Source organism: Gasterosteus aculeatus, chromosome 5 (assembly GCF_964276395.1).
Source record: "Gasterosteus aculeatus chromosome 5, fGasAcu3.hap1.1, whole genome shotgun sequence".
NCBI lineage: Eukaryota > Metazoa > Chordata > Actinopteri > Perciformes > Gasterosteidae > Gasterosteus > Gasterosteus aculeatus.
The window spans coordinates 17,247,111-17,263,773 of record NC_135692.1 but is presented as its reverse complement, the minus strand read 5'-3'; the positions used below and the strand labels follow the sequence as shown (position 1 = coordinate 17,263,773).

Below are 16,663 nucleotides of genomic sequence, written 5' to 3'. Positions count from 1 at the left end.
GGATGGGGTCCAGCTTACATCCAGGACCTGGTCCAACCCGACATCCCAACCCGCACTCTCCGCTCTGCATGTGATAAACTGCTTGTTCCTCCTCACTGAGAGAAAAACACTCGACTAGATCTCCACTCTTTGCTGTCCTGCTCCTAAATGGTGGAACGAGCTCTCTGAAGACATCAGGACCACAGAGAGCCTTCACATCTTCCACCGCAAACTAAAGACACACCTCTTCAGACTCTACCTCCACTAAAGACTAACAAATTGTAGCACTTAAATTGTACTTATAACGCCATCTATAGCAAATTGTAAATTGCCTTCTTTGAGGAAATTGCACTTTTTTGTTTCTTGTTCTTCTGAGTTTGTACCCTATGGTTGAATGCACTCGTTTTTGATGAAAGCGTCAGCTAAATGACATGTAATGTAAGTGCTAATAAAGGGCTACTGAGTCCAGGTGTCGTGTGTAGCGGTGTGTTTTTAGTTGTACAAGCTTTCTGCTGTGCTGATGTCATTCGGGGAGTTATTTCCACTATTTGAGAAGCAGGACATCAAACCGTTTGCATGTAGTAGATGTTTATCTCTATATGAGAGAGCAGTAGTACATTGATGGAGATACAATGTTTGTATTAGACATGTATACTTAACATGTGTTTTACTTTCACTGTAGTGATGCTCTGGACGTTACGTATGTGGAGAACAAGTTTAGAGTTTCCAGAACAAAACAGATATGAATAATATTGTACAATGAAGTGTTCTGTTCTGGTAACATGATACTTTTGACATTATCATGTACTAATGTTTCAATCTGTAACCGTGCAGATATCAGCATATTTTTGTAGAAGGACACTTGTTTCAACAGAAGATGAAGGAGATCTTCATCACGTGCATAAATCAACAGATCAGACCTCGTCCTCCTTTTGTCATAATAAAGTAATAGAGTTGAATAGAAGCGTTTCGTTGGTGTTTACTGAACGGGTCACTGACCCTGGTCGCACATCCGAGGCTCGAACCCAGAGTTGACTGATTAACCCGTGACGTCACGTGGAGGTCTTCGGGACACTCGTCGCTCAGCATGAGGAGCGCGTGGATGCTGCGGCAGCTCGCTCTTCGTCCCCGCGCGGCGGTGGGCGTCGTGGGAGCACCTTTCTCCAGGGGACAGGTGAGTGCGCGAGCACGCGCCGCAGCGCGTGCGTTGCGATTTCTGCTATTGTCGTTGTGTTGTTGCAGCCTCGCGGGGGCGTGGAGGGGGGGCCGGACCTGATCAGAGCCGCGGGGCTCCTGGACCGACTGAACCAGCAAGGTGAGGTCCTCCATACTCCATTTAAAATCCTACTACAGTATAAGTACATGCATATTACACATGCTAGCACCACCATCAGCATATAATATACGTATATTATATATACTACACATAGTATACCACACATCTGTATGTCAGAGAGGAGTTGAGTAGGTAGTAAACACGTCTAAAAATCAGAGAGAAAAGTGTCTCCGTTTTTAAACAGAAATAAATAAAACTTAAAAACTATGTTCAAACAAACTTTATTAGTCATTACGACCAGAAGATGTGGGACACTCACACTGTGTGTGTCTGCATCTCTGACCTTGACCTTCACACACACACACATAGATCGGTGTGTGCGTGAGGATCCTGAACAAGTGAAGTATAAAAACACACATGAGGTACTTAAACACACGTCCTGATAAAATAGCTCATGTTTCAGAGGGAACACAGTACTACGAATACATAAGTACAACAAGTACTACTACGAGGAATGTTGAGACAAACTACAGATTTGAGATCAGAAAACTTCAATGATCTGACGAATGATGAGTCTGTGTGTGTGTGTGTGTCCTCGTGTGTGTGTGTGTGTGTGTCCGTGTGTCCTCGTGTGTGTGTGTGTCCGTGTGTCCTCGTGTGTGTGTGTGTGTGTGTGTGTGTCCTCGTGTGTGTGTCGGTTCATAAGTCACTCAGCAGCTCGTCTTGTTTACTTTGCAACATTCAAACATTTCCACACACGCCGACGATGATCTACTGACTGTTAATGTTCAGCCAAAGAGCATTCTGGGTAAATCCTGCCTGACGGCTTGTCTGAAGTCGAGTGGAGAGAATATTAACAATGATAAACAGGTCCTCCCTCACCTCTGAGGGGCCTGCAGGCTGTGAAGTGAAGGATTATGGGAATGTGGCGTTCGAGGACGTGGTGGCGGACGAGCCGATTGGTCGGGTGAAGTGCGTGCGCGCTGTGGGCGGAGCCAACCAGAGGCTGTCAGAGGTGGTGCAAGCGGTGAAGAGGGACGGACGCACGTCAGTGATGCTGGGAGGAGACCACAGGTATTAGTACGCAACAGAGTACGCTGTGAAATACTGTGCAAGAGTACTAATACTTCGGTGTGAAAACAAAACTCAATGTACAAAACACTGAAATATGTTCTTTAGTGAAATCAGTCTGTCAATCATCCACCAACAGAACACACACAGATCAAACAGCGTGATCGATGGATGAGTTCATGTTTCACTGAACGTTTGAGAATAAACAATTTATCATTGACACTTTGACTTTAAATTAAAACACTACAGAATCTGAAGTAAACGGCTTTAATAATATTTTAACTGAAATGTACTAATGTAATAAAGAGTAGTACTAGTAGTATTAAAGTAGTACTCCGGGTTGTTTCCATGATGTCATGTTCCTCCCCAGCCTGGCCATTGGCTCTGTGCACGGCCACGCGGCGGCGGTGGGGGGCGTGGCCGTCGTGTGGGTCGACGCCCACGCCGACGTCAACACGCCGCTAAGCTCGCACACGGGGAACCTCCATGGCCAGCCGATGTCCTTCTTGCTGCACGAGCTGCAGCACGAGGTCAGTGGGGGAGCACCATCTGTTAGCACCGTTAGCTAGCCAGAGCTGTTGTTAGCCCTGTTAGCATTGTTAGCCCTGTCAGCATGTCAGCCCTGTCAGTGTTGTTAGCAGACCTGTTCTTCATCTCCAGATTCCCGTCCTGCCGAACTTCTCGTGGATCAAGCCGTGTGTTTGGGCCAAAGACCTGGTCTACGTGGGTCTGAGGGACCTGGATCCAGCAGAGCAGTAGGTCTTTATCTCCGGCCCTTGAGGACCTCATCTCATGTAACGTTTAGGTAATGTTTACGAACCTCGTGTTTCACAGCTACATCCTGAAGCTTCTGGGCGTGAAGGTGTTCTCCATGACGGACGTGGATCATCTGGGGGTCGCCAGAGTCATGGAGGAGACCTGCGAGTACCTGTGTGCCAGGTAGACCTGCTCCTTCACCTCCACAATGACACCATCAGCCCGCAGAGCTTTGACTCTTCTGCTTCTTCAGCTCATGTCACGTCGACTCAGTAAACCAGGAACCAAAATGTCATCAGTGTTGGAGTTGTTATTTACAGGTCAGGCAATCGTTTTTCGGATTATTCCGACGGTACTTGAATTAGGGTTCATACTTCTTACGGAAATTTGAATTTGTCACGTACTGTTCATACCGGTGTTACGCCAAAACAACTGACGTTCTTCGGGAGGCGGCAGAATTTATTTTGACACGTCATCGTGGAGCGAGCGGCCAGAGCTACTTGTCTTATGTATGTTGAGATTGAGTCATGGAACATTTTGGAAAATCAAATGTAAGTTTCGTTAGATCAGAAAATGATTTATCGCAAAGTCTGTCGAGCCTCTGGTGGCAACACTAGCAGCCACGAGCTAACGCGCTAACTCGTTGGCCAGCGAGCAGCAAACAGCGGATCGAGTAGCCGCGGTCCTTTTCGGGGTCAAAAAATGGATGTGTTTACTTGAAAAAGCAACACCGTGATAAACCACCAGAATCGTTCTAAATACCGTGATATACCAGATACCGTCAGAATCGTTCCAAATACCGTGATATACCAGATACCGCCAGAATCGTTCCAAATACCGTGATATACTGGATACCGTCAGAATCGTCCAAAATACCGTGATATACCGGATACCGCCAGAATCGTTCTAAATACCGTGATATACCGGATACCGCCAGAATCGTTCTAAATACCGTGATATACCGGATACCGTCAGAATCGTTCCAAATACCGTGATATACCGGATACAGCCAGAATCGTTCTAAATACCGTGATATACCGGATACCGTCAGAATCGTTCCAAATACCGTGATATACCAGATACCGTCAGAATCGTTCTAAATACCGTGATATACCGGATACCGCCAGAATCGTTCCAAATACCGTGATATACCGGATACCGCCAGAATCGTTCCAAATACCGTGATATACCAGATACCGCCAGAATCGTTCCAAATACCGTGATATACCAGATACCGTCAGAATCGTTCTAAATACCGTGATATACCGGATACCGCCAGAATCGTTCCAAATACCGTGATATACCGGATACCGTCAGAATCGTTCTAAAATACCGTGATATACCGGATACCGCCAGAATCGTTCCAAATACCGTGATATACCGGATACCGTCAGAATCGCTTCAAATACCGTGATATACCGGATACCGTCAGAATCGTTCCAAATACCGTGATATACCGGATACCGTCAGAATCGTTTCAAATACCGTGATATACCGGATACCGTCAGAATCGTTCCAAATACCGTGATATACCGGATACCGTCAGAATCGTTTCAAATACCGTGATATACCGGATACCGTCAGAATCGGTCCAAATACCGTGATATACCGGATACCGTCAGAATCGTTCTAAATACCGTGATATACCAGATACCGTCAGAATCGTTCCAAATACCGTGATATACCAGATACCGTCAGAATCGTTCCAAATACCGTGATATACCAGATACCGTCAAAATCGTTCCAAATACCGTGATATACCGGATACCGTCAGAATCGTTCCAAATACCGTGATATACCAGATACCGTCAGAATCGTTCCAAATACCGTGATATACCAGATACCGCCAGAATCGTTCCAAATACCGTGATATACTGGATACCGTCAGAATCGTCCAAAATACCGTGATATACCGGATACCGCCAGAATCGTTCTAAATACCGTGATATACCGGATACCGCCAGAATCGTTCTAAATACCGTGATATACCGGATACCGTCAGAATCGTTCCAAATACCGTGATATACCAGATACAGCCAGAATCGTTCTAAATACCGTGATATACCGGATACCGTCAGAATCGTTCCAAATACCGTGATATACCAGATACCGTCAGAATCGTTCTAAATACCGTGATATACCGGATACCGTCAGAATCGTTCCAAATACCGTGATATACCGGATACCGTCAGAATCGTTTCAAATACCGTGATATACCGGATACCGTCAGAATCGTTCCAAATACCGTGATATACCGGATACCGTCAGAATCGTTTCAAATACCGTGATATACCGGATACCGTCAGAATCGGTCAAAATACCGTGATATACCGGATACCGTCAGAATCGTTCTAAATACCGTGATATACCAGATACCGTCAGAATCGTTCCAAATACCGTGATATACCAGATACCGTCAGAATCGTTCCAAATACCGTGATATACCAGATACCGTCAAAATCGTTCCAAATACCGTGATATACCGGATACCGTCAGAATCGTTCCAAATACCGTGATATACCAGATACCGTCAGAATCGTTCCAAATACCGTGATATACCAGATACCGTCAGAATCGTTCCAAATACCGTGATATACCAGATACCGTCAGAATCGTTCCAAATACCGTGATATACCGGATACCGTCAGAATCGTTCTAAATACCGTGATATACCGGATACCGTCAGAATCGGTTCAAATACCGTGATATACCGGATACCGTCAGAATCGTTCCAAATACCGTGATATACCAGATACAGCCAGAATCGTTCTAAATACCGTGATATACCGGATACCGTCAGAATCGTTCCAAATACCGTGATATACCAGATACCGTCAGAATCGTTCTAAATACCGTGATATACCGGATACCGCCAGAATCGTTCCAAATACCGTGATATACCGGATACCGCCAGAATCGTTCCAAATACCGTGATATACCAGATACCGTCAGAATCGTTCCAAATACCGTGATATACCAGATACCGTCAAAATCGTTCCAAATACCGTGATATACCGGATACCGTCAGAATCGTTCCAAATACCGTGATATACCAGATACCGTCAGAATCGTTCCAAATACCGTGATATACCAGATACCGCCAGAATCGTTCCAAATACCGTGATATACCGGATACCGTCAGAATCGTCCAAAATACCGTGATATACCGGATACCGCCAGAATCGTTCTAAATACCGTGATATACCGGATACCGCCAGAATCGTTCTAAATACCGTGATATACCAGATACCGTCAGAATCGTTCTAAATACCGTGATATACCAGATACCGTCAGAATCGTTCTAAATACCGTGATATACCGGATACCGCCAGAATCGTTCCAAATACCGTGATATACCGGATACCGCCAGAATCGTTCCAAATACCGTGATATACCAGATACCGTCAGAATCGTTCTAAATACCGTGATATACCGGATACCGCCAGAATCGTTCCAAATACCGTGATATACCGGATACCGTCAGAATCGTTCTAAAATACCGTGATATACCGGATACCGCCAGAATCGTTCCAAATACCGTGATATACCGGATACCGTCAGAATCGTTCCAAATACCGTGATATACCGGATACCGTCAGAATCGTTTCAAATACCGTGATATACCGGATACCGTCAGAATCGTTCCAAATACCGTGATATACCGGATACCGTCAGAATCGTTTCAAATACCGTGATATACCGGATACCGTCAGAATCGGTCAAAATACCGCGATATACCGGATACCGTCAGAATCGTTCTAAATACCGTGATATACCAGATACCGTCAGAATCGTTCCAAATACCGTGATATACCAGATACCGTCAGAATCGTTCCAAATACCGTGATATACCAGATACCGTCAAAATCGTTCCAAATACCGTGATATACCGGATACCGTCAGAATCGTTCCAAATACCGTGATATACCAGATACCGTCAGAATCGTTCCAAATACCGTGATATACCAGATACCGTCAGAATCGTTCCAAATACCGTGATATACCAGATACCGTCAGAATCGTTCCAAATACCGTGATATACCGGATACCGTCAGAATCGTTCTAAATACCGTGATATACCGGATACCGTCAGAATCGGTTCAAATACCGTGATATACCGGATACCGTCAGAATCGTTTCAAATAATAAAGATAGAATAGAATACAATTGTGATTTTAAAATAATAATAACAGTAATAATAATAATAGGAACTATAAAATGCTAATAATAATCAAAGTAATAATGCTAATACAGCTTTCTGTTGATACTTTTACAGAGTGAAAAAACCAATCCACCTGAGCTACGACATCGACGCCATCGACCCCTCAGTTGCTCCGGCGACGGGGACTCCTGTAGTGGGAGGACTGACCTACAGAGAGGGAGTGTACATCGCCGAACAGCTGAGTCAGACAGGTGGGCGGAGCCAGCCGAGTTAGCTTAGCTTAGCATAGAGCCCGCGCTGAGTCTGTGAGCCTCTGGTTCCTGCAGGTCTCCTCTCGGCGGTGGACCTGGTGGAGGTGAATCCTCTGAGGGGTCAGACGGAAAAGGAGGTCCAGGCCACGGTCGGAACAGCGGTGGACCTTTTGCTCGCCTGCTTCGGACGCCTGCGCAGCGGAAACCACCCTCCGGGTTTCCGCCTGCCCGAGTCCCCCGGAGGAGGGCTGATGGCCTCTCCGACTGCCCCAACCGTCTGAAAGCCTGAAGGCCAGAAGGCCTCCAAAGACCTGAAGGCCTCCCGTCGGAAACGGACAAACCAAAGTAGATGACGAAGAAGACAAAGATGTTCCTGATTTCAACGTTAAACACAAATCCTGTTCATTGATCTACTGTATCAATAATCCTTTTATTAATTATTTCATCCTTAAAATGTCAGAAGACATGTAATAATCTTTTGATAATTGACATTTGTTGAGTGATTAGGAAGTGATTGATCATCCATGAGTGTAATTAAGTGTAAGTTCTTAAAAAATGAATTTGAAATAATGTTTTATGTTGCTAAAATGTAATTAAACACATTTTAATCTAACAGCGCCAAAATCTCTAGTTTTAAAAATTAGTTTAAATAACAGCTAACAAGCAGATGTCAGCTGGTGGAGACAGTCGGGACTTTATATTATTTGTGTCTGAATTTTTTTAATAATAAAGACAAAAATCACCTCGAATGAGCTTCAGAAGAACTTCTGGAATTGAGGCACTTTTGTTGAATTTTGTCATTGCTGTTGGAAACATGTTGATTGCCTCGTATAGATACACGGAGATGTGCAGCAATATCCGCTTACAGACTTTTTCCGTTTGCAGGAGAACTTTATTTTGAGAAGAAATGGATTTAACCTCCTCTTGTCTTTCTTGCGTCTCCATGACAACCAAAGGTTCAGCCAATAAACACGAATCATCTTTTACTTAAATGTGATCACCAGCTTTTCTTTCTTACGGGTTCATACTGCGCTTGCATTAATATTTGCAGCTCAATAGGGGTGAATATATTGTTTGTGGTGGTTGTCATGGTAACTCGTAGTATCGTGGCTCCATTCACGCTGCCTTCATACTGTGATGCTGCACGCGCTCAACTCGGAGTCAACCTACTCGAGTTGATTGAACCGTCTCTGAACAGCTGTTTTATCTCAGGCTAAATCAAATCAGAGTTTGTTCAACCTCCTACTTGAAACAGACCCCTGGGGTCCAGATGACTCAAACACACAATAATGTTAGTTATTAAATATTAAATCACAGCCCAGAAAACAAACAACACTGCAGAGAGAAGCCCTTTATTGATCAATCATCTGCAGTAGTCATGCTGCGCGTATGTAGTCTCATCAATGCGTGTACATACATCGTCTCTCTCAGACAGAACGAGTTTGCAGCTCAACGTCTCAGGTTTTGTTTGTCAAACAAGAGATTGAGTTAAAGTTCAAAACGCATCGATCGTTTTCTCTTCTTAGAAAAATGAAACCTCAGCAGGACGTTTACTTAAATATCATGTGAGATTCATGTGCTGGAGTCAGAAGGTTTTCCAGAAGCTGCTTTATAGAGTTCTGGAGAAATAAACTAATCTGATGCTCTGAGAAAGAAGAAAGGGAGTCTGCTTCAAAGTTATCACTAGTTTAATAAACACAAATCTATCATATATTAATATGAATAACAGTAGTAATTATAATTACAATAAGATGCTTATTCATGAATCCTGCAATAAAAAAATAGGTTTCGCCTTTTTTCCTGAAACTCAAAATTTCCACACAAAACGTTTTCCTGTTTAGATTTTCAGAGTAAAAGTCCATGTTTTTCTGATCAAAGACGGGAGTCTCTGACTTGAACCAGAAGCCTCAGTTGTAGCTGTACCCGGGCAGAGGGAGCTTCTGGCCCTCCTTGGCCTCGAAGAAGGTGTAGGACAGCGTGATGGTGTCCACGCGGGCCATCCGCGGGTCCTCGTCGAACTCCGGGTCAATGTAGAAGAAGACGGGCATGTCCACCTCCTCGTGGGGGTTCAGGCGCTGCTCCTCGAAGCAGAAACACTGCGGAGAGAGCAGCACAGAAGCCGGTTAGCGGGTCCACACCTCAACCTAGACTACCTGGATCCGCTTTGGGTCCTGGCTCAAGGCACCTGGATCTTGTTGAAGTACTGGCCCGCATCGAAGGGCACCACGTTGTAGGTGGAGATGCCAATGATGGGTTTGTTGGTGGGGTTCTTTGCTCGGTAGAACGCCAGCGCCGTCTCACCCGGGACCACCTGGGGCAGGGGGGGCAAAGACAGACAGGTTCGGTGCGGGGCGGGTCCAGGTTGGGGGGGCAGAACCACAAAAGACGAATCATCATTACGAAGATCTCGCTCTGCTGCGGTCTGAAGTTCCACTGCATGCTGGCGTGGGTGTCGGCATTGAAGGAGATCTTCAGCACGCGTCCCTTCACCGGCTCCATCGTCTCCACCTGCTCCGTGTTGTGCCCCGCCACCGCTGCGCCGCCGAGGCCGGACGCCTGGCGGGCGGAGAGAGGACAAACGGTCAAATGGGCGAGGAGGCGTGGCCTCTGACAGACAGCGGGGAGGAGGAGCTCACTTGGCAGTAGAGGCGGTACAGCGGCACGGAGGCGTACGTCAGGCCAATCATCCCCACGCCAGCCGCGGCGATGTACGTCAGCACCGTCTTGTTCCTGCTCCTCCACCTCTCCTCCTGGCTCTGGGACTTCCTGCCTCCACCCTTGAGGCCCCGGCTGTGCGGGCGGAGCAGGAAGTGCCCGGCCGGGGAGGACGGTGTCCGGACGCACTGTGTCAAAATCCCAGAGACCCGAGCGCAGCAGCGGGACGGACGCAGCAGGACGGGGAGCAGCATGCTGGGGGGGTCCGGCTCACCTGGATGGAGGACAAACAGCTGCACTAAAACAACACTAGAACTAGAACAGTTGCTCTCAATGAACCAAAGGATCAAAACGACGGCAAATTATCGTTTATTAACAAGAACATAACGTTTCCTCCATAAAAGTGAGACACATGTCATCACTGCTTTGCTTAAGAAAACATAAAACACATAAAACATGTTGTAATTAGACTAAATACAAAACCCGAAGGAGTCAATGACAGTAGATTGAGTTATTAATACGAATATAAAGGACACACACCGATAAGTTCATGTTTATCTTTAGTTATGACCAAACAGGCTGTTACGATTAATAAAACGAGCTAACAGATCAATTCAATGGAACATCAAGGAGTCACCGGCTAGTTAGCTTAGCTTAGCCAGCATGCTAACAGAACATTTTACACTAAAAGTGTTTTAACAGGCTGATACCTTCGAAGAAGAAGAAGAAGAGTCCTTTGCCATTCACCGCTGCTCATTACAAAACACGGAAAGAAACACACGTAACACGTGTGCATCACACAATTAGCTCCCCGCTCACACGAGCGCTTAAAGGTTCCACAGGACAATCCGATTTAGTTTGAGTTTAGCTTGAGTTGTTGTTGGTTTATTGTCACGTTTACGTGTGTGTGTGTGTATGTGTGTGTGTGTGTGTGTGTGTATCTTTGTATGTGTTCTGCAGTCTTCACCCGATCTGGTTTATACCCTAAATAAATATCCAAAAAAATAACACTTTTATTTGTGTTCCTCCCCGAAATGAAAGGAACGCATATTACTTTAAAAACTCCACTCGTTAAAATCCACAAGGCCTCGACCCCCCCTCAAAACTATTAATTCATTTAAGATAAGGGTAAATAAATCCCAGTTACAAAAAAGTGTTTTTGGAACATTTACACAAGACAGAAGAGCTTGTTCAGTTTATAGCTCAGGAATCAGGAATCAGGAATCAGGAAACATTTATTGGCCAAAATATGTCAAACATACAAGGAATTTGTCTTGGCGGTTAGTGCGAGACAGTAGACAGACAAGACAACAGTGCACAGGTAATAAAATAAAGTGGAATGAAATGCTAATGCAATGGGTTAGTAGAATAAGGCTAAGGCTATGGGTTAGTAAAAAAACAAGGGAATAAAGTTAAACAAATTTTAAATATTAAAAAGTTAAAAAGAAAAGTATTAAGCATAAAGTGCACTAACAAACAAGTAACAGACAAGAGACAAAGTGACAAAGTGATGATAGCTGTAGCACACCTGTCAAATTAATCAACCCAATTATAACTTGTCTTGTATTTCCTTTTATTGGGATATTATATTGTGATGGCATCATAATGTCGTTGATATTATTTCTGCCTGTATTGAATGATTAAATCAAATGTTATTCGATGAAGTTCAATAAATTCAAATAACTACAATATATATGATGATAATAAACACATTATAATTGTACTACTATTACTCATAAATAAATGCTCCAATTAAATAAGAATACTATTTATCAATACAAGGGAGCATGAAAATGAAAATAATAGTAATGATAATGATAGTGGTACGAAAACAAATATTAAATGAATAAATATCAATTATAATGTCAATTATCATTACAGCAATAAAACAATACAAGCGTTATTATTACACGACCACAAATACTAAATGAATGACAATGATGTGACAATCCAACAATAGATAAACGCTAACAACACAAACCAGCACAGTAAGAAATAACAGCGAGAGCAGCGTCTACGGTGGCCGCGCGGGCCAAAGCGCGCTGCGTGCGCCGTGCTCGTTCCGGGGGGCTTCCGCTGTAGTAATGGAGGGGGTCACAGTCGGCCAGGTATTTGATGCGGAGTGCATCCTCAGCAAACGGCCGAGAAAGGTAAGACGCAGCCCGGCTCCGCCGCCCGGAGGATCCGCGTTCCGGTCCCGGGCGCGTTGTGACGTCATGTCTCCTCTTTCACAGGGGAAGTCGGAGTATCTGGTGAAGTGGAGAGGGTGGTCGTCCAAGTGAGTCAAGCTAGCTGCTAGCCGCCCGATGCTAACCACACGCACACACACTGGAAACATGGCCCCCAACAATGCCGGCCCCGAGCCGCGTCTGTAGCAGGGGGCGGGGCGGGGCGGGGGGGTCGAACAGCGGGATTTCTGCTGGACACACACCGGAGACACGGAGGTCCCGTCGAGCCCCCGCTGGTCCCGGTCTACGTGATCCGGTTCGCACCGGACGGGCACCACAGTGTGCATGTTTACACACGTACACACACACGTATCTAAGCGGTGAGGGACCAGGATGACGTCAGGCCCGACGCGCATATTTAACAACGTGATCTCGTTTTTCAGCGGTTTGTGAACCTTTGTGCGTTAGAACTTGTGTAGATGTTTTCTGGTGTGACGCGTGTTTACTTTGGATCCTGGTGCTCTTGATGTTCTCAGACACAACAGCTGGGAGCCGGAGGAGAACATTCTGGACCCGAGGCTGCTGGCCGCCTTCCACAAGAGGTACACACTCCTCACACACGCAGTCATGTGACACGTGAGATGGGCGGAGCTTCTGCTCCTGGTCTTCTCTGTTAACGTTGCCTGATGTTTGTCAGAGAACAAGAGCGAGAACTTCTGTTCCAGAAGAAAGGGAAGCGACCAAGAGGACGGCCCAGGAAGATTCTGGTAGATCTCCTTCAGCTAGTCCTCCTTCTCCTTCTCCTCCTCCCCCCCCTCGCCTCGCTGTCCTCCTCTCACTCCTCCTTCTCTTTGTCCTCTCAGCAGCCGGAGCCGGCCGCTGCAGAAGATGGCCACTCCTCCTCCTCCTCCTCCTCCAGTCTCTCGTCCTCAGTCACGTCCTCCTCCTCCTCCGAGGAGGACGAGGAAGAGGAGGAGGAGGAGGAGGAGGAGGAGCACAGCAAAAAAACAAAGCCGCGAGTCCACGCCGTCCCGGTGAAGAGGCCTCCGATGGCGCCCCCCCAGCCTGAACCCCCATGCAAGAAGAAGCGTGGCAGGAAGCCACTACACCCGGACCTGAGGCTTCTCAGGCAGGCCAAGAGCAGACCTCCTCTCCTTCTTCCTCCTCCTCCTCCTCCTCTTCATCCTCGCCACCAGCAGGGGCTCAGACCCCCCAGGGAGGACCCTCGCTCCGCAGTGAAGAAGCCCCTGCAGCCAGCCAGCTTCACCTACACCGGTCTGAGCCGGGCCTCCAGGGAGGAGGCCTCCTCCCACGCCTCCTCCAGCTCCTTCTCCCAGACCTCCTCCTCTAAGGCGGGTTCCCTGGGCTGCATCTGGACCGGCCGCTCCATGTCTCCGTCCTCATACGGCAGAACCGGCCCGGCTCCTCCGTCCTCAGAGACAGGAAGTAGAGGCGACGGGCACAAGGCCCCAAAACCTGGAGGCGGATCTGGGTCGTCGGTTTCGCACGGCGGCATCGGCTCCCTGGCGGCGGCGCAGCGCTCCGTGCTGGGCCAGCGCCGGCAGGACGGGCCGGTCCAACACAGGCGGGAGAACCTCCCGAGAGAGCGAGCCAGCCAGGCGCTCAGCCTGCGGGCGCTCAACCTGCAGAGCGTCGGCGCCGCCAGGTCCAACGCCAGGAGTGGAGCCAAGAGAGGAGCAAGGAGCGGCGGCGAGCAGGCCCGGCTACGGGAGGACCAGGGGAAGGAGGTGACCACAAAGATGACAGGAGGCGTCCAGAACCGGAGCCTCACCGAGCTCAGCACCGGGGACTCTGAGGAGACCAGCAGCAGCGAGTCAGAGCGAGGGGGCGCGGCGTCGTACCCCAGCGGCGACCTCGCCAGTGGCCGGCTGGGCCTCGGTGGCGGCGGGGGTTCCGACGGCGAGACGGACTGGCGGCCGGCCCGAAGCCTCCTGGAGCACGTGTTCGTCACCGACGTAACCGCCAACTTCATCACGGTGACGGTGAAGGAGTCGCCCACCAGCGTCGGGTTCTTCAACTCCAGGAACCACTGAGGGGCCTTCAGGGGCCCCAGAGCGAGGAGCAGCTCTCTGCTACGGAGAACAGAGCGACGATTTACCTAAAAACTGAAAACAAACGTTGAGGTTCTCTGGTTTGGGAATTAGTTTGAGGTATATTTGTTTCCCAATGGAACTCGTTCTTATAATTATTAATATGAATATTATAATTATTATTGTTGAAATAAGTGGCGTTTCTCTCGAGGACTCCGCCCCCTTAGGATTCTTTGGTGCCTCTCAGAACATCAGCGGCCTGTTGGACCTCAACTGATCATGTGACCTTCATCGTGGTAAAATAACCAGTGACGTGAATTAACGTGTCAGTTTTCTCTTTTGGACCAAAGCTGTTACAAATGTGAATTTTCTTGTTTCCTTTGCACACACGGACATTCCACCATCACTTATATTTACTGCTTTTATAACATTTGAATACGTTGTTGTTGTCAGTGTCTTTTGAAATGTTAATTTATATTTGTACATACGTGTCTCTGATGGTGCTCATGTGCGCCGCTCTGCCATTTCCAAGGTATTTGAAATAAATATAAAGTACATGAAGAAATCTTTCTTCACAGTAACGTTATATTACGAGAGCTTTGTTTGGACGGGGGGCGACTGGGGGGGCGACCCAGGCGGTTCGATCCCGGCGAACCCGCATGCCGATGTGTCCTTGGGCAAGACACTAAAGCCAACATGCTCCTCAGACTGCAGTGTGTGAGTGTTGGTGACTGACGGCCGGTGCTGTGTGCGTCCGTCATCAGTGTGTGGATGATGTTGTGGTGTTAAAAGCGCTATCAAAGTACAGTCTATTTACTATTTAACTTCATGATTAGGGGACAACGTCGAGTCGAATCATATGCGATCGACAGTCTGCATCATAACCTGTTGTTATGGCAACAGGTAACGTCTCCTTACGTACGATGTTCCACGTACCAGCTCACCTTGCTCTCCGGCAGGCAGCCTCATCCCACCGCGACAACGGCTGGTGACACAATTAGTAACACTAACAATTATACATGTGTAAAAGGACCCCAGTGAACTGCATGCTGGGTAGAGCTCGCCCGCCATCACCACAAGAAGTAACTTGCTACATGAAACAGGCTGACGAGGCGGCCAGTCGCTGTTCGGGTCCTTTTCAGGGTCCATGAATGAATGTGTTCACCTGGAAAAAATACCGTCAGAATCTTTGTAAATACTGTGATAATAAACACTGATACGGACGCGTCGCCCAACCTGGGAACCAACAAACCCGAGCAACAGGTAGATCCTCCTCCTGCCTACACTTCTCACACACAACGCCATCGTGAAACATTCGCAAATATGTTATGTTAAAAAAGTCTACATATGTTGGGTCGAAAAACATTTTGGGAAGAAAAAAGTTAAAATGTGGAAGATGTCATGGAACAAAGTTATGGAAAAATGAGTCAATAAATATTAGGTCAAAAAAGCTTCCGAAAAAAAGTCAAAACATTTTATGTAAAAAAACTTGTGAAAAAAGTAAAACAATGATAGATCGAAAAATATCATAAAACAAAAATTTCAAAGCTTTCATGGAAAAACATTTTAGAAAAATTGTGTTAGGTCAAAAGAACAGTTAAAAAGCAGCATGGAGTATGTAGGGTAGGTTTGTAAAATGTCATTAAAAAATACATTTGTCAGAAATTGTCATGGAACAAAAAGTTGGAAAAATTAGTTAAATAATCTTATGTCAAAAAACATTCAAAAAAAATCAAAATGTTACAATAAATCCATCTGATCTGAGTTCAGGCTCAAAAATGCAGAGATGCATAAAAACATCCATTACTTTTATTTTCATTAACACAATCTATAAAAATCAAATACCACTGGTCCTCTTCTGCAAATACATAAAAATGAGAAGTGACAAAATGTACAGATAGAAGTTAATTTGTTTATGGGGAGGTGAAGACGGCACCCGTCACAATAAAAGCGCCCAAAGAGTCTCTCGGATGTGGGGAATAAGTTTGGTTTATTAAAACAAAGAAAAAGGAAAGTTTCATGTTAATATCTCTAAATAAACTGTTTTATTCCGAAACCCCAACATCCAATAAATCTATTTGTTTGACGGCCTTTTGTTCTGAAAACAAGTTGTTTAGAAAATACACACTGCAGAGAAGAGGCGGGCGTAGTTGTCATGGTAACGCCATCATTGGTTTGTTTGATGCTTTGAAGCCTTGAGTTTATCAAATTGGTGGTTGCCATCTTGTTTTATTAATCAACCCGTGAACAGGAAGTGACCAGAAGTGGAAAGAGAAGGACGTAGAGACAGCGTG

General features: G+C 46.3%; 3 protein-coding genes across 6 annotated transcripts; 2 read left to right on the top strand and 1 right to left on the bottom strand.

Moving 5' to 3' along the window:
* The first annotated feature begins 913 nt into the window (after positions 1 to 913).
* Positions 914 to 8,487, top strand: arg1 (arginase 1). 2 transcript variants are annotated; one of them, XM_040177184.2, is made up of 8 exons: positions 914 to 1,153; positions 1,222 to 1,294; positions 2,155 to 2,329; positions 2,697 to 2,856; positions 2,987 to 3,081; positions 3,161 to 3,265; positions 7,359 to 7,495; positions 7,571 to 8,487. In XM_040177184.2, the coding sequence occupies exons 1-8, from the start codon at positions 1,067 to 1,069 to the stop codon at positions 7,774 to 7,776; spliced, it is 1,038 nt and encodes a 345-aa protein (XP_040033118.2). In that variant the 5' UTR covers positions 914 to 1,066; the 3' UTR covers positions 7,777 to 8,487. The 2 variants fall into 2 exon arrangements, with proteins under 2 accessions (XP_040033118.2, XP_077958793.1); XM_078102667.1 differs by having other exon boundaries at positions 1,038 to 1,153; positions 2,126 to 2,329.
* A 344-nt stretch (positions 8,488 to 8,831) lies between these two features.
* Positions 8,832 to 11,101, bottom strand: cox11 (cytochrome c oxidase assembly homolog 11 (yeast)). Its single transcript, XM_040177185.2, has 5 exons — positions 10,861 to 11,101; positions 10,132 to 10,424; positions 9,896 to 10,051; positions 9,681 to 9,806; positions 8,832 to 9,591 (listed from the first exon to the last, which is right to left on the bottom strand). Exons 2-5 carry the CDS (start codon positions 10,402 to 10,404, stop codon positions 9,403 to 9,405), a joined length of 744 nt encoding a protein of 247 aa, XP_040033119.2. The 5' UTR covers positions 10,405 to 10,424; positions 10,861 to 11,101; the 3' UTR covers positions 8,832 to 9,402.
* Positions 11,102 to 12,150: 1,049 nt separating this feature from the next.
* Positions 12,151 to 14,934, top strand: LOC120819578 (chromobox protein homolog 2). 3 transcript variants are annotated; one of them, XM_040177120.2, is made up of 5 exons: positions 12,151 to 12,300; positions 12,385 to 12,428; positions 12,855 to 12,920; positions 13,016 to 13,085; positions 13,185 to 14,934. In XM_040177120.2, the coding sequence occupies exons 1-5, from the start codon at positions 12,235 to 12,237 to the stop codon at positions 14,370 to 14,372; spliced, it is 1,434 nt and encodes a 477-aa protein (XP_040033054.2). In that variant the 5' UTR covers positions 12,151 to 12,234; the 3' UTR covers positions 14,373 to 14,934. The 3 variants fall into 3 exon arrangements, with proteins under 3 accessions (XP_040033054.2, XP_040033053.2, XP_040033051.2); XM_040177119.2 differs by having other exon boundaries at positions 13,182 to 14,934; XM_040177117.2 differs by having other exon boundaries at positions 13,016 to 14,934.
* Positions 14,935 to 16,663: the final 1,729 nt, after the last annotated feature.

Excerpts from the sequence above, each read along its gene's own strand:
- arg1 (XM_040177184.2), top strand. The coding sequence starts at position 1,067 with ATGAGGAGCGCGTGGATGCTGCGGCAGCTCGCTCTTCGTCCCCGCGCG. Across the intron at positions 2,857-2,986 it reads TGCACGAGCTGCAGCACGAG|ATTCCCGTCCTGCCGAACTT; the intron begins GTCAGTGGGGGA and ends CTTCATCTCCAG. Across the intron at positions 3,082-3,160 it reads GACCTGGATCCAGCAGAGCA|CTACATCCTGAAGCTTCTGG; the intron begins GTAGGTCTTTAT and ends CGTGTTTCACAG.
- cox11 (XM_040177185.2), bottom strand. The coding sequence starts at position 10,404 with ATGCTGCTCCCCGTCCTGCTGCGTCCGTCCCGCTGCTGCGCTCGGGTC. Across the intron at positions 9,807-9,895 it reads CGCAGCAGAGCGAGATCTTC|GTGGTCCCGGGTGAGACGGC; the intron begins GTAATGATGATT and ends CCCCTGCCCCAG. Across the intron at positions 9,592-9,680 it reads AGTACTTCAACAAGATCCAG|TGTTTCTGCTTCGAGGAGCA; the intron begins GTGCCTTGAGCC and ends CTCTCTCCGCAG.
- LOC120819578 (XM_040177117.2), top strand. The coding sequence starts at position 12,235 with ATGGAGGGGGTCACAGTCGGCCAGGTATTTGATGCGGAGTGCATCCTC. Across the intron at positions 12,429-12,854 it reads TGGAGAGGGTGGTCGTCCAA|ACACAACAGCTGGGAGCCGG; the intron begins GTGAGTCAAGCT and ends TGATGTTCTCAG. Across the intron at positions 12,921-13,015 it reads CTGGCCGCCTTCCACAAGAG|AGAACAAGAGCGAGAACTTC; the intron begins GTACACACTCCT and ends GATGTTTGTCAG.